This window comes from Neovison vison, chromosome X (assembly GCF_020171115.1).
Source record: "Neovison vison isolate M4711 chromosome X, ASM_NN_V1, whole genome shotgun sequence".
Taxonomy (NCBI): domain Eukaryota; kingdom Metazoa; phylum Chordata; class Mammalia; order Carnivora; family Mustelidae; genus Neogale; species Neogale vison.
The window spans coordinates 37,400,408-37,416,029 of record NC_058105.1 but is presented as its reverse complement, the minus strand read 5'-3'; the positions used below and the strand labels follow the sequence as shown (position 1 = coordinate 37,416,029).

The window sequence follows — 15,622 nt, the reverse complement described above, 5'->3', positions numbered from 1 at the left end:
GAGCATGGGTGCTGGTGGTAGCCTCTACCACCAAAGGTGGAATGAGAAATTCTGCCCTTGCCCTCACGTCCAGGTAGATTATGTCCCTGCCAAAGCACTGGGCTGCCCTTCTGGCCAAACAACAAGAGCCAGCAGTGGGACTGTAGACAGGTTGTTTGTGTAAACGGAGAAGCCATCCCTGTTCCCGAACTCACTGAAAAGCATATTTTCCTTTGGGAAATATTCAGAACCCCTTTAGGTTTCCTTGCAGAAAATGGGGAAAGTCAAAATAAGGGGCGGGGGTAGCAGGTACCCACAGTTTCAACTTTGCCTGAAAAGCATTTACTGGAATAACACCCAAAAGGAAAATGGCCTTGCAATGAAGGAGCAACAAGTTACCAGCCTACATAATCCTCAAGAGGTCTAGAGAGGCCACACGTAATTGTAGCCTGGGTGTTTCTCTACTCACTAAGCACAGCCTTTGGCTTCCCAGCACTGAACAAGAGGTCACTGAGACACTATACCAGCATGCTGAAAAACATCCACATGCCTCCAGGGAGTGAGAGGTGTGGAGAAAAAATAGTGGGTCCACTGCAAGGAAAGCCAACAGAACAGGGCTTTAGACCTAGGTGACCAATTCTAGAGGAGTTAGGGAGTTAAAGTTGGAAAACCAACATTCCTTGGTATAGACCAAAAATAAACACAGGTGAAAAACGTGTGTTCAGCATTTTTTCAGGGGTGGGGAAGAACTCACTCTTTCAGGCAAGAAAATTTGGGAAAAGGAAGAGGAAGAAGCCCCACTAACACTCGGACAATTGTTTTTCAAAGAATGGTCCAAGTGCCGAATTAGAATCACTGGCTGTTTGGGACATGCTGAGGTGCTACCTAAGGCCTACTGAAGTAACATCTCTTGGATGGGGCTGGGTAGCTACATTGTAGACCAGCTCCTTTGTATGATGCGAAAGCAGAATACAGTTTGAGTGCTCTCGAGCCTTAGGCAGGAGAGAGCAGAAAAAGGATGTGCCTTATTTCCCAACTGAAATCTTACCTCTTCATTCAGATTCCTAGAAAAGCCGACCAGACTAGATCAACACTAGCCTTGTACCTGCGGGATGGCCTGAAGAGCTATATGATCACAAGGAACACAATGCAGCCCACTATGGCAGTCAGTGTGAGTAATCAGGAAAGGAACTAGATGAACATTATGACTGGGATTGTCCCTTCAGTGAGACTCTAAATCTTCTTGAGGGTGGGGACAATGTTTTCAATGTGTCTTACCCCAGAGTACGGACCATGATTTCAGAGATGTGGCTTCGCACCACACGAATGGATTTTCATGTTGGTTGAGCTTCATGTTGGAAAGAATGGTAGGCTATAGTCTGGTTGGTCGTGACCTTAACTGCACATGAGAATCACCTGTGGAGCCTTCAATACACTCACACCAAGGCCCCATTCCTGGCCGATCCATCAACTTCTCTGAGGGTAAGGCCCAGGCTTTTGGTATTTACAGAAACCTCTTCCAGAAGATTCTGATGTGCAGCTGGGGTGGAGAAACACTCCTTCAGCCTTTGTTGGTGTAAGAAAGACAACAAACCCTAAGGGTCAATGCTTAGTTTTTTGGACCGGTCATGACAAATTTAAAGGCCATAATCACAGATGTGTTAGTCATGTTTCTGAGCAATCAGGAGAACTGAGCCAAACAGAGGAAAAAGTTGAAGCAAAATTAAGGTGAGTCTTCCCCTCCTTCCCTGTTCCCCCACCCCTTACAAAAGAAATTAACAAAGAATCAATATTATCTTGCTCACCCTTTCGAATGGTCCAAACGTGGACCTCTACCTGAGGTGGTCTTTCTGTTTCCAGGGCTATTTTTCTGGTGGTCTCCCCATCCTCCATGAACACAGACTCATACACAGGCATTGTTTCTTCTCCACAAAAGTAGCCCTTGCTGTCAAAGTTCTGGCCTGGAAGTTCTTCTGCAATCAGGAAGCAAGCAGAGGTTTTCCATGGCTTTCCAAAACCAGAAGTGAACTTCTAGGCATTCAGATATCTCATTATTCATAACACCTCACACTCATCAAATGTGTACAGTCAACAAGAACATTCTCACAGAGATAAAAAACCCATCCATATCTCCTCAGCTCAGTTTAGGCTGCCCTGTAACAGCCACAATGTCACAAAAGGACACATGACCTTCTAGGTAAGTCCACATGGTGACAGAATGCATAGCTTCACAGAACACTAACCCACCAAGCAAACAAGATCCCCCCACTGCCACAGAGGAGCAGACCTCACGAGGAGGAAGAATGTCGCCAGGCACAAATCTCTGAGGCACTTCAGGGTATATAGGATTTTCCGGGTTGGGTCCAGATCATGGTCTGTTTAGCTCATGTTACCACCAGAGACCCAGGAGATGGGCTGACAGAGCACCTTGGTTAACTTCTCTGACATCATTTAGGTATACTTAGAAAACATTCATGACACTCACTTATGTGCATATACTTGCCCAAAGGATCTATCCAAATTGGCTTGACATTTCTGAATGCTCTTTGATTTGTTTGTAAGGGGAACGATAATACCAAATCAACACCAGTGCCAAAACCTAGATGTCAGATTAGTCATATGTACATTATGCCAAATGAAAGGTTGGGAGATATACACACAAAAAAACTGGTCAAATCCCTCAACTATGGATCATTTACTGTATAAACTAAACTGTTGTATTTCGGCTTCCAGGCATAAATATACCAGCCTCCTCATACTTCCTATTCTGCTCTGCCCTCCTCTTTCCTCAACTCCCAATAAACAAACAAACAAAGAAAAAACACACAAAAAGAAAAAAAAACAAACAAAACAAAACAACAAAAAAAGTTTCTCTCCTAGTTGGTTATCCTTGAGTTGGGTTTCCTTGCTGGCTTCGTGATCAGCACCCTCCTCAGCTGGGTCTTTAAAGTGTATATTCAAATCAGGAACAACAAAGAGAAGCCAGGGACAGCCCCAAAACTCAGGAGTATGTGCAGAGGTTCATCTGTAAGATTCTCTGATGAGAGCACTGAGTGCCAGGTGCTTTGGATCTGTGACTACAATTAGGGAGACTCGTTGTTAGCCAAATGGATGCATGTTATCCAGAGGTTGGAATCAAATTGCTATTGTGTGTCCCTTGCTGACCTGATTAGTTTCCCACCCCCACCACCACTTTGGCAGTGTAAGGACAAAACCAATCTTTTCTTGATGATTCCAGGTTGGACTTTTCAGTTTGCAGGTCCTTCTAGAATCAAGCTTCCTTTCTCCTTTTGTCCCTTTGTCATTATTTAATTCTCAGTGGGGCCAGTCTTTTTTTGGGGATATATTAGTAATTAAGGGATGTGTGCTAGCATTTTTCAAGTGGGAGAAGTGAGTCTCTGGGTGTACAGAGACCTCTATGTTTTTTTCACCTTTAAAATGAGAACTGAGTTCAGTTGTTACATTTTTTGCACGGGGGTGCCTGGATGGCTGAGTCTGCTAAGCACCCGACTCTTGATTTTGGCTCATGTCATGATCTTAGGGTCACGGGATGGAGTCCAAGCACAGAATCTGCTTGTCCCTCTCCCTCTGCTGCTCCCCCTGCTCATGCTCTCTCTTTCTCTCTCTCTCAAATAAATAAATAAAACCTTAAAAAATTTGTTTGCATCAAGTTAATACTGACTATATCTCTAACAGCCATGTGATCTCCATGATGGCACTGTAAATACCTGTGATGTGCTGAAAGTTCTCCCAGTGTCCCAAAGAGTCGTCTTGCACCACTCCCCTCCCCAAGAGCTTAATTTACTCAGCAGAAGGGCTCTACAAACAACAAAATCCATCAGTGACTCAACCCTGGTTGGCGTTTGAAAATACTAAGAGTAAACAAACTATGACTTTCAAGCTACCCAGTGGACAACATCCTCCTCATTCCACACCCTCCACTTCAAGGTGCTTTCTGATCTTCCATTTGCTTCAGGTTCCCCTCGTTTCATTTCCTTCCAAGGAAGCCTTCTATGCTTCAAGTCATTTCTGTCCATTTCCGCTTCCCTTGAGGATGCTCGTATACAGAGATCTCCAGAACCAAGAAATTGAAAAAGCATTTCCTTATGGAGGTGGAAATGACTAGTGACATATTATTCCCAACCAGATAACTTTTAAGTCTCGACAGGGGCATTTTCTGCTGTAAACCAAAAGGAGTGTGTAATTATGAGAATTCCAGATATTGGGGAGGTGCAGTGAGGGTGGAGAGGAGTTGGGGAGCCTTCAGGAAGTAGAAGTTCTCCACAATCCTGTAGGTGGCCACTGGTGCACAAAGCTAGGCCAATCTCTACCAGAACAAGGGCAAGTGAGAGAAAGAAAACCCTCATCCTTTATTTTGGCCCTTAAGTATGACTGGAGGAGTCTGCAATCATTTGTCAGAATGAAGCTTTTGGCTGGATCATGAGTGAATTCTATTTATCTTTCTTCCCTTCTCAACACAAATAGTTACAAACAGTAACTGAAGTTACTGTTCTTTTTTCCAACCATCTTCTTCCCTCCTCACTCTTTGTCCCTTTTTTCTCTGTCATGTGGTGTTTTCTAAGAGGCTGAGGGTGTCGTGATCTTCCCCTTTCTCATTCCTTCAGGGCTCTACTCAAATATCACTTCTTCAGAGAAGCCTCCCCTGGCCACTCTTTTGAAAGTCACCACCCTTCCCCTTCACTGGTCCTTGATCCTGCTGGGTCTTTCTTCACAATACCCATCCCAACCTAAAATCACCTCATTGCTTGTGTTCATTGTCTTTCCTCTTCCACTAGGTTGTAAGGATGATGCTGGCAAGTGGCCTTAGTCTAGCTTGTTCATCTCTTGGAGTGTCTGTAATCGTGTCTTGCAGACGATAGGCATGTAATACATATTTCCAGATCGAATGCCTGAGTGAGTACATGTTTCCTGATGCACTGAGGTTTCTGAGGAGCTGGAGCAGATGCCCTGGCATCTGTGGCTAGTGACTCTCAGTAGGCAAAGTGACTATCAGGCATCACTCAATTTGCAGACACACCTGTTTGCCTCACTGAGACTGGTACAGAGAATGGGACAGAGACTGTCTCCTGCCATGCTGCTCTGCAAGTTGCTCCACATCCCCAAGTGGAGAGGCAAAGCAGCGCTTCTAGAGAGACTGGTTTGGTCAATCAGATTCTTCAACGTATTGTCTGTTGGCATTCTGAAGGACAGTTCTTTAAATAATAACTTCTTCTTCTAATTACTTAAATAATACATGTTGTCAAAAATTTGAAAAATGCAGATAAACCAAAAGAAGAAAATGAGAACCGCCTATGGTTCAATCATCCAAAGACAGTCATTATTAATAGTCTGCCATATGCCCTTCCAGCCTTTTATTTTGGCCTAAGTGTATTATAAACACTTTCTAAAACACAAGTGAAATCATAATGTTGTTTTTTAGTGTGCTCTTTGTACTTAACCAATCTGTCACAAACATCTTTCCATGCCATTAAATCTTGGTCTGCAATGATTTTTGCTGGCTATATAATATGGCACGTTATGGCTAGACCATCATTTATTTAACCATTCTTGTTCTGTGTTCAGTTGAACTGTTCACTTCTTAATTGAATCACCTGTATCACCAAAGGCCTAAGCATAGAATAAAATGGGATTTGGTCTGAAGGGCCAAGATCAAAATTGGAATGTTATATAGTGGGGATGCTCAAAAATATATATGTTGGCTAAGTTCATGGTTGCCTGCTGATCATGAGGAATTGTGTCAGCTCAAGGAATTTAGTTCTCTGCCTACTTTGAAAAAGTTTGGCTTTTCATCTTTGTTTACAAAACCACACATAGGTATAAGAAATGGTAGATAAATTCATGTGCAAGGAACAGACTCAGTCATTCTCGCCTAGAATATTGGAGCTGGAAAGGCCCTAAGAAATCATCTCCTCTAACCCTCTTGTTTTGCAAAGGAGGAAACTGAAGCTCAGAAAGGTGCAGAGACTTTTTCTAGGTTACATAGGAAACCAGTGGCAGAGCCAAGATTAGACTGCTTGATTACCAATCCCCAATGTTGTCAATTGCAACACTACAGACTACATTTTTATCTACGTCATAGGCATTAAAGCCACTATTTAATTTACTTTTTTTTCTTATCAGTTCAGTATTTACTACTGGCCTGGAAAAGACAATGGACTGTAAATGACCTGAATTCAAAACCTTGGTTTTATTATCAATTTGTGACTCAATATGCTTCAGTTTTATCTTTAATAGAGCAATAATATCATTATAAAATTGTAGTGTTGGGATGGGAGCTTTGAGATTAATTGTTCCAAGCTTTCCATTGTACAGATGAGGCTGATGAAGGTCAGGGTAGATTTGTTACATTTCCAAGGTCACACAGCAACTTCACTCAGGCCCAGAACCCACGCTCCTTCCACTCTAACTCACCTGTCTCCAACCCTGTCTCAAAAGGCTCATGGATGCAATTGTGTTTTATGAGTTAAACAGTGACATCAGTGACAGGTTCTACTATTCTTCTGTACAATCCTCATAAACTACTACTACTACAGCTCTACTGTTCTTCTGTATAATCCTCATAATCCAATTTCTCTGCAATTTAGAAAAGCCAGACTGAAGTCTGGAACTTAGGGCTATGTGGGCCCAAAGGTGTGGTAGACACAGGCACACCCCCAGTCTATTTCTGAGTAGTAAGTTTCTTCCAAGGAACCATCTTATCAGCCCTTCAAGAGAGGGGAGGATAGGTTCATTGTTAGAGCTGGTATCATTACGATGTTGTGGCAGATTGATTAGGATTCTGGTGCTCCAAGAACACCGAGAAGGACTCTATGGGGATCTCAGTCAACCAAAGGCAGGGCTTCCAACCAACGCACCTTTTGCCTTTTTACCTGGACACACCTTGCAGCACTTCCCATCTATTTTTTGAGGATATTTGCAGGGGTATCGATTGGGGCAGTGGATTTTCTTACACTCTTGCTTGGTGACATTACAAGTGCACAGCACACACTCCACAATGCCAAATGCTCGGAGGTTTGGGTGCCAGGACTCGCCATGGGAGTAGGTCTTTCCATTGGAAACACACACTGGAAGAGAACACAGGACTGGAAATTAAAGGCTAGGGAGCTGAAATGGGTCCCTGTGCTCAGAACCCAAGATCTGAACCCCTTAAGACATCAGGCATCCTTTGTCCTTTTCGTGGCTCAACGATGTATGTTGACAGAGCAGCTTCTGTAACCAAAAAAAAAAAAAAAAGAAAAGAAAACCCTCCAAAACAAACAAACAAAAAACCCCAGCTCAGTTCCTGTTCTCCTGTTAGTGACTATTCAGGTCCTTCAGCAGTAGCCTCTGATCCTCACAAGTGCCCGGCCCATGGTGAGCCATCAAGAAATATATCTGAAAGTGGAGGAATGTATCAATGGATGAAAGGAGAATTCCATCTGCCCTGGGTACCTGATGAAGAAACTCTAGTAGAATTTAGCCTTAATACCAGCAGTTTTACAAAAGATCTCTATGGCCCAAGTAGATAGGCTTCCTGGCATGAAAATTTCCCAGAGATGTTGGCTGCCCAGGGGGGCTAGATGCAGAAGCTATTGCTCTTCCCAAAGGGCCAGTATTTCCAGATCCCAAAGCAAATCCTTCCAAAATATCCCAGGCTATCAGAGTCTGATCCACCAACACAGATGGGTATGAAGCTAATGGCACTGGCCTCCCATCTGGCATGAGAAGGAAGGTACTAATATAAGATCTAGAGGGAAAGGATCATGAAAGAAAGAGCCTTCTGTGCCTCTAATCTTCAGCAATATCCTCTGGTCCCCACCTCACAGTGGCTGTAGAGATTCCATGGCAGTGAATCACCGCCTAGCCTAAAGATAGCCTTTGGTGGTCTCACATTTGTTGGGCGGGAAGTGAAGTCACAGGCTCCATGTTTTCTAAGGTGCCTTGGGAGAGCTGTAGGCTGAGGGGCTGATGAAGGAAAGGGGCCACAGGAACATCCTCCCATGCAAACCAACAAAAACTTGTCCGGCTCCCACTGTAAGGCAGGGAGCTAGGCTCCAGTATAAGAACTCTACTGGGCTTAAACGGGGAGGGCTGAGAATAAGTTCTCTCCCTTTTTAAAAGTGCTGAGACATTCTGGAGATTTTAAGCCATGACTGGGACTGGGTGTGTTTCTCATTATTCCCATCACCTCATTATACCCAGGGAGACCTGTCGGCATCCTGATCAACAACATCTCTAGTGTGGGTTGTATCACTTGAGGTGGGGCTAGGCTGGGAGAAAGAGCCCCACTTGGGGCGTTTCTAGGAACTGACTGATTTGGCCGCAAGACAATGGCCTCAGAAGGATGAATCATTGGGCTATTTCTTTCTCATCAAGTCCACTGGGTCACATTTGGAAATATGGATGATGTTGGCTGTCTTTTCCTGTCCTTTGCAAGTACTGCTAGAGTCCTAGGCACTCTAGCAGGTCAATCCATGTGAAGATTTTCAAGAACCTGAGAACCTAAACAAGAGAAGCTCCCAAACTTATACAGAGATAGGACAGGGAGTTGACACATGAACTGTGAGGCTCAGGGCTGGGGATGGAATCACCTGACAGCTGGCCAGATGTGTTTTTTCTTTCTCCTGTCTCCACCACTCCTCTTTCCATGGAAGATAGTGACCCTCCCTTCTAGACAATCTGATCAAGGTAGGCACGTAGTCTGCTTCAAGCAAATTTAGGCTGGAGTCAAGTTCAAAATAGCTGAGTCCTATCACTTCTCTTCTTTGACTTAGGCAGGGGACCAAGCAGATGCGTCCCAGAGGAGCACATCTGTTAGCAGGAAAGCTAAGGAGAAGGACAAGCAGGACCTCTAGTGTTATATAACCAGCTTCCCTCTCCCCTAAGCATTTCGACTAAGGGAACAATCTAGACAAGGTGAGAGCCTACACTCTAAGATGCAGGAGTGGGAGGGCAGTGCTCTAGAGGGAAACACAGCCTTCTCCCCAACAACGAACTCTTGATATGATTTTAAATCATCCAGCTGGGGCATTGAGAGTGGGGGCTGGGCACAAGTGATTCTGCAGTGAACTATAATAGAAAGGTCAGGAAAGAACCACTGCATCCAAATCAATGGGAGCAATGAAAAAATGTAAACCAGCTCGGCCTTTTGTAGGACACAGAATAAATCAAGGGATGAGCCTCTGCCCTAAAATGAAGAGGCCTGTGGAAATTATGGGATTTAGGATTTTCAAAGTCCATTACCCCACAGGTTTTTTTTTTCTTTTTCCTTTTTTTTAAGGCTTTGAAATACTTTCAGAGCAAATGGAATCTACTGGAGACAATTTTGGATTGACAATCAAACTGCATCTTTACCCCCTTCTCCCCCACATTTCATAAATTCATATTGGAATGCCTTGGAATTTAAAAATAATACATTTCAAATCAAAGCCAGATCGATAGTAAATATTTCCAATTCTTCTAATATATCACCATTTTCTATTAAGAGTTTTATTTTGCATGTTCTTCTTTTAAGCCTGTTAGTTTCAAAAGCGATTCAATGTTTTTTATCTGTAATCTGAAATTTACATCTAACTCGTAACAGATGTGATCAGCCAGCTTTGGTTTGACCAGCTTTGTTGAGATTTATAGTAGGAGCTCTTTGTAACGGATTGTTTTTCACCCGTGTTATTCAATCATTTGGTTTAATAATTTATTACTTTTAACCCGTTCAGGGAACTGACTTTGATTTGTTTCTCCTTTAAAGGAAACAAAACATGTTTGTGGTTTCGTAAAAGGGAACCAGCTGAGCTCTTGCTGTGAAGAGCTGGTTGACATGATGCCTAAAAAAGTAAGAAGCGGTCAATTGTTTGATTGAATTTCTCTTCCCCACTCCAACCCCCGCTACTGGGGTGGGGGTGGAGGCCGGGGAGCTCTGTGCAGGAAGGTCTGGGGCCACGGACATGTGTGGGTGCCTGTTTCAACCAGCTGGCTGGCTGAGTGGGACTGCATGTCCATGTTAACTTGATCAGTCCTTCTGGTGCTTGGCCAGGATGTTTCTGGATTTCTTACTGGGTTACTCATTTCTAATGACAATCGCCTCATGTGAATTAGAATCTCTAAGCGTGGGGCCCGAGAATAGGTATCTTTAGCAAGGGGTCCGGGAAGAATCCCGGGTACCCTGAGGAATGAGAATCACTATTTCTAAGGTGCGGAGCTACGGGCTTCCAAAGCGTCTGGCGCTGAGTACCTGTGAATATCGGGTGCCTAATGGGAAAACAATCTCTCCTTCCTTTAAGGATCCAATCAACTTCCCCCAAAGACCTGCAACCCCCTAGGGCAACTGCAAAAAGGCTGGGGGCCGCGTCAGGCTCACTGCTTTCTTGCCTTTCGATCTAAATAAAGACAGATACGCCGGAAGTAAAAACTAAGCTCTTCTGGGCTGTGTTTAAGGAAATCCTGACAGTTCTTGGGGTCGCTTGTCCACAGTCGCTTGGAGGCTTGATGATAAGTGATGTTCTTGTGACTGTCTGATATGCTTGGGACACAGTGCCCTTTTTAGGTCCAGTCCTCCAAAGATGGTGGGGAGAGGGGAGGTGGGGAGGTGGAGGTAAGGCATGGAAATCCTGCTGTGGATATGGTACCGAGGGACTGTGTTCCTTACCCTGTCCGTGCTTGTGTTTGTTGTTGATGACAATCTGCACGATGGTGCCCGATGCTTGCTGGGAATCCATAAGAGCTCCTCGGTGGCTTCTGGCCCCAGGAAAGCGGGGCAGCCCTCCAGCCTGTCGGCTTGGTGGAGAGTCATAGTGAGAGCGGTGGTAGGAATGTCTCTGTAAAACGACAAGGACAAACTCAGTCCCTCAAAGCCACCAGAAAGAAGGCAGGAAGGGACTGACACACACGGCTGCAGCCCTTTCATGAACTGTAGCGATGACCTGAGCTCTGATCCTAAATTAACTATGTGTCCACCCACACCAGTAGCCACATGAGGATATGAAGGAAGAGTAGCTTTGACGACACGCTGAGATTTCTCTCTCTTCTTCCAGGAGACTGGGTGAGCATCACTGACAAACCTCGGAGGGAGCAAATAGCCAATAAAAGGGAAATAAAGTGTTCTTCTTGTCCCCAAGAATCTCATGTGTAACAAGTAAGGTACTAGCCTGCAACACAAGGTGGGACAGAGGCCACAGGAAAAGTATCAATTGCTGTGCAAAGTAAGAAGAGAAAGAGAACTGGTGGGGGAGGGTTTGTGACCTGGGCCATGAAGGGTGGACAGAATTTTTTTTACAGGCAGAATTGGTGGGGAATATTCCAGGCAGCCATTTCCAAGTTGAGAATATGTAGCAGAGAACATAGAGTCCATAAAAGGGAACAGTTGAAGGATAACATTCCAAAAGTGGGTTGCAGCCAGATCATGAAGCACTTAAAATGACAGGCTAATAAGGGGACTTTATTCAGTAGGTGACAGAGGAGAAAGTGTGAAATCCTTTGAGGTTTTTGTTTTTTTTTTTTGTTGTTGTTGTTTATTTTTGTTTTGTTTTGTTTTGTTTTTTGTAAAGCAGGGAAATAATCAGAACTGTGTTTCCAAACATTGTTCCCTAATCATGTGTAGGGTGGACTGGAAAGGAAGAGATGGGACCTAAGGTAGTCCAGATAAAATGCACTGAGACTCTCAATGCAGCCAATGGCATGAGATCATAGGGCAGAGTACAGATACCCTGGACATTTTGTAGGATATCTGACACTGTATGAGAGTACCAGGATGTTAGCTAGAGGTGAGGGTTTTGTTTTGCTGTCACTGCTAGATCTCCAGCCCGAAACAGTGGCCAGCATGTAGAAGGGGCTCATTAAACACTCATTGGATGAATGAATGAATGAATGCTGTGGTCCCTAATGAATGCTTAGAGTCCTGTAGTCTAAATTATAGAACCACTGCTCTCTTGGCAAGGGTTCTATACATGATGAACCCACCAAGCTCTTATCCACCCATCTCCCAGGAGTTGAGGGAACATGAAGGCAGAGGAAGTTGGAATGAATGAAGACTAGACCCTAAAGCGAAAAGCCAAATAAATAACACTGTGTTTTGGGGGCAACTGTTGGGGTAAAGGAAGGGTGACCCACTAAAAAATCTTTTGCAGGCTGTTAGATCCTTATATTCAGTGTTAGAAATGACAGGGGATCTTGGACACACATGTTGCAAATTGAGCTTTGGGAATCAGTATTATTCTATTGGTGGGGGAGGTACTGGTGGGAGAAGGGGAGAGAGAACAGGAGCTGGAGTAAGAGAAAAAGAACATAACTCTCTAAATCTAAGAAGAGTCCATGCTGGTACATCGCTAGAAAATCTCACACAAATAAGACTTTGCATCAATTTATTATCATGTACACAGATAGGATTCTCAGTGCAAATATTTTTCATTCCCACAATGGCTTATATGTCCTTTTCACTCACATTCCACAAAGACCATTACAGATTGTTCTGTCCTTTCTGGAGTCTGGCAAAGTTTTGCCAAAGGAACACAGAGACGACAGTTTGGCTGGTGGGTGTCCTATCGATGATACTAAAGGGAGGGAGTTCAACGGGGCTAGAAATTGCAAGAGAAAAGGTCGCTGACCCAGGATGAGCAGCAAGTACAAGAAGTTCTCTGATTCGTGAGGGTGAGAACGAAGTGAAAATCTGTTCTTTGGTACCAGGCCTGAGACCCTGGACATAGGGTAAGGGCAGAAAAAAAAAGATTCAAAACCCAAACAAACAAAACAAAACCCTCAAGGATTTTGATCGTCTGCCAGAATCTCACCTTGTTTAAGGCTTTTGTTTTATAGAAAGAGAAACCAAGGCCAAAGAGGGGCAGGGTTTTATTTAGGGTGACAGTGAAGACGGAGTTTTTGGAGATGGCAGGGGAGTAGGGACGGGGGTGCAGAGTGGAGAGGAAGATGAACAGGAGGAAAAAAGGAAGGAGAGAGTGGGAGAGGGAATGTGTGGTCAAGCTCAGTGGGCTGCAAACAGCTGCTCTGAAGAAATTATCAAAGTCTGCTAAGACGGGGGTGCCTGGGTGGCTCAGTCGGCTAAGCATCCAGCTCTTGGTTTCACCTCAGGTCATGAACTCGGAGTTATGGGATCGAGCCCCAGGTCAGGCTCTGCACTCAGCGGGGAGTCTGTCTGAGACTTTCTACTTCTGCCCCTCCCCACCTCAAAGAAATAAAACTTAAAAATAAAAAAAGTTTGTGAAGAGAACAAAGTCCAGGACTGCCTGGGTGGCTCAGTTGGTTAAGCATCTGCCTTCAGCTCGAGTCCTGACCCCAGGATCCTGGAATCGAGTCCCGCATTGGGCTCTCTGCTTAGCAGGGAGCCGGCTTCCCTTCCCCTCTCTCTTCCTGCCTCTCTGCCAACTTGTGACAGTCTTGGGATAGAGCCCTGTGTTGGGCTCTCTGCTCAGTGGAGAGCCTGCTTCTCTCTCTCCCTCTGCCCCTCCTTGTGCTTTCTCTCTCTCCCTTTTGCTCTCTGTGAAATAAATACATAAAATCTTTAAAAAAAGATAAGAAGTCCACTACAGTGTTCACAACCTGGGGGTGGGGGTGGCAATGTGTGATCTGGATTTGAGGGTAATGACTCTTTTAAAAGTTGTTCTCCTAAACAAAGGAACAGAAGAGGCTTACCAGAGACTATTCTGACCTTTTTCAGGGAGAAAGAGAAAAAGACATTAACAAACTGGAGCTTATCTTCAAACCCAGCTGTGAAAAGCCTGCTTGAGAGAGCAGGTCAAGTCTAGTCAGGTACAAGTGGCCATGTAGCTAGGCTTTGTTTTATTCTGTTCTGTATTTTGGAATTATTTGATTTCCTGACTTGAAGTGCTGATAATTCTCTCAGGCTTTTTTTTTTAAGATTGGTCTGTCTGTCTCTCTGTCTGTTTATCTATCTTACTGAAGACCTTTCTACACACAACGTGGGGCTCAAGCTCACAACCTGGAGATCAAGAGTCACAAGCTCCTCCAGTTGAACTAGCCAGGCGCCCAGAATTCTCTCAGGATTTTTAGGTGGTTCTCACACATTTTTTTTTCTGATGGTTGGACAGCCCCCATTACTGCAGAAAGTTCTCCAGGAACTTCTTCCTTACTTGTCCTAAGAGGGAAGGGTTATATTGGCAGAGACAGGAAAACAGGACAGTTCAGGAAAAGTCTCCCAAGTGACTTCATGGCTGTGAATCTGAAGTTATCACAAAATAAAAAGTTTAATTAAAAATTTTAATTAAAATCTTCACAGAGGCACCCAGGTTGCTTAAGTTCCTATCTTTAGCCCAGGTCATGATCCCAGGGTCCTGGGATCGAGCCCTGAATCGGGCTCCCTGCTCAGCCCTTGGCTGCTCCCCCTGCTTGTACTCTCTCTCTCTGTCAAACAAATAAATAAAACCTTTAAAAAAATGTCTTCAGAATGTGTGGTAATTCACATGGCCATAAGCATGTTATAGCTTCATCACTGGCCCCCTGGGACCATTCCTGTCTGGGAGACACTTGGGCCAGTTTCCTTCCCAAACTATTGTTCTGACAATGTGAATGAGACATGGATTTCTATCTGTTTCCTATTGTTTCTATCCTTAAAGCTTTCACTTTTCTAATGGTTAATCTCTGAGGAATCTTTTGGGGACAAAATCAGAGTTTGGCTGTCATCCAAAACAAAATTCTGCTTGCTTTCATGTTTTGGCTTTCCACCCTGCGTCTACTTCTCCCTTCCTACAACACACACACACACACACACACACACCCACACACACACACCCATGGTACCAGGACCAGTAAATGTGAAATTATGATCTGGAAACTGAACAGAAACCTGTTTAGGATTTTCCAAAGGAGCCATAATTAAGCCACTGGTTCTCCTTGGTGTACACTTCATAAAACTTGGGAAAATGGATGGTTTTCAACCCACTTGCTGAAATAGAGCCATCACCTGTGTTCCTATCGAACTGAGGTTTTCCATGGTTCCCTGTAAGTAGGAATGCTCTATTAAAGTGACAGGCTACCGAATTGGCAATGTGTTGTTAAGGTTGCCTTTTTTGATCCCATACAGACAGTTGGGCCTTCAAAGGATATCCAGAAGGGCTTCTCCTACCTTCTAATTTTTGGCTGGTCAAGAGGGTTAGGGTTAGGGTTAGTATTGTGAAAATGTCTATGCTACCTAAAGCAATCTACACATTTAATGCAATTCCTATCAAAGTACCATCCATCTTTTTCAAAGAAATGGAACAAATAATTTTAAAATTTATATGGAACCAGAAAAGACCTCGAATAGCCAAAGGGATATTGAAAAACAAAGCCAAAGTTGGTGGCATCACAATTCCGGACTTCAAGCTCTATTACAAAGCTGTCATCATCAAGACAGCATGGTACTGGCACAAAAACAGACACATAGACCAATGGAACAGAATAGAGAGCCCAGAAATAGACCCTCAACTCTATGGTCAACTAATCTTCGACAAAGCAGGAAAGAATGTCCAATGGAAAAAAGACAGCCTCTTCAATAAATGGTGTTGGGAAAATTGGACAGCCACGTGCAGAAAAATGAAATTGGACCATTTCCTTACACCACACACAAAAATAGATTCAAAATGGATTAAGGACCTCAATGTGAGAAAGGAATCCATCAAAATCCTTGAGGAGAACACAG

The 15,622-nt window shown here is 44.0% G+C and overlaps 1 protein-coding gene across 5 annotated transcripts in view; it reads right to left on the bottom strand.

The window, feature by feature from the left end:
• The window catches only part of CHRDL1 (chordin like 1), a 132,900-nt gene that overhangs the window by 5,815 nt on the left and 111,463 nt on the right, over positions 1-15,622 (bottom strand). For 3 of the 5 annotated variants that reach the window (XM_044235461.1, XM_044235462.1, XM_044235465.1), the window contains 3 exons: positions 10,622-10,790; positions 6,855-7,064; positions 1,785-1,952 (listed from right to left, as the gene is read on the bottom strand). In XM_044235461.1, the coding sequence (XP_044091396.1) occupies positions 1,785-1,952; positions 6,855-7,064; positions 10,622-10,790 (547 nt within the window). The remainder of the gene's footprint in view (positions 1-1,784; positions 1,953-6,854; positions 7,065-10,621; positions 10,791-15,622) is intronic. The other 2 variants (XM_044235463.1, XM_044235464.1) reach the window with 1 other exon arrangement.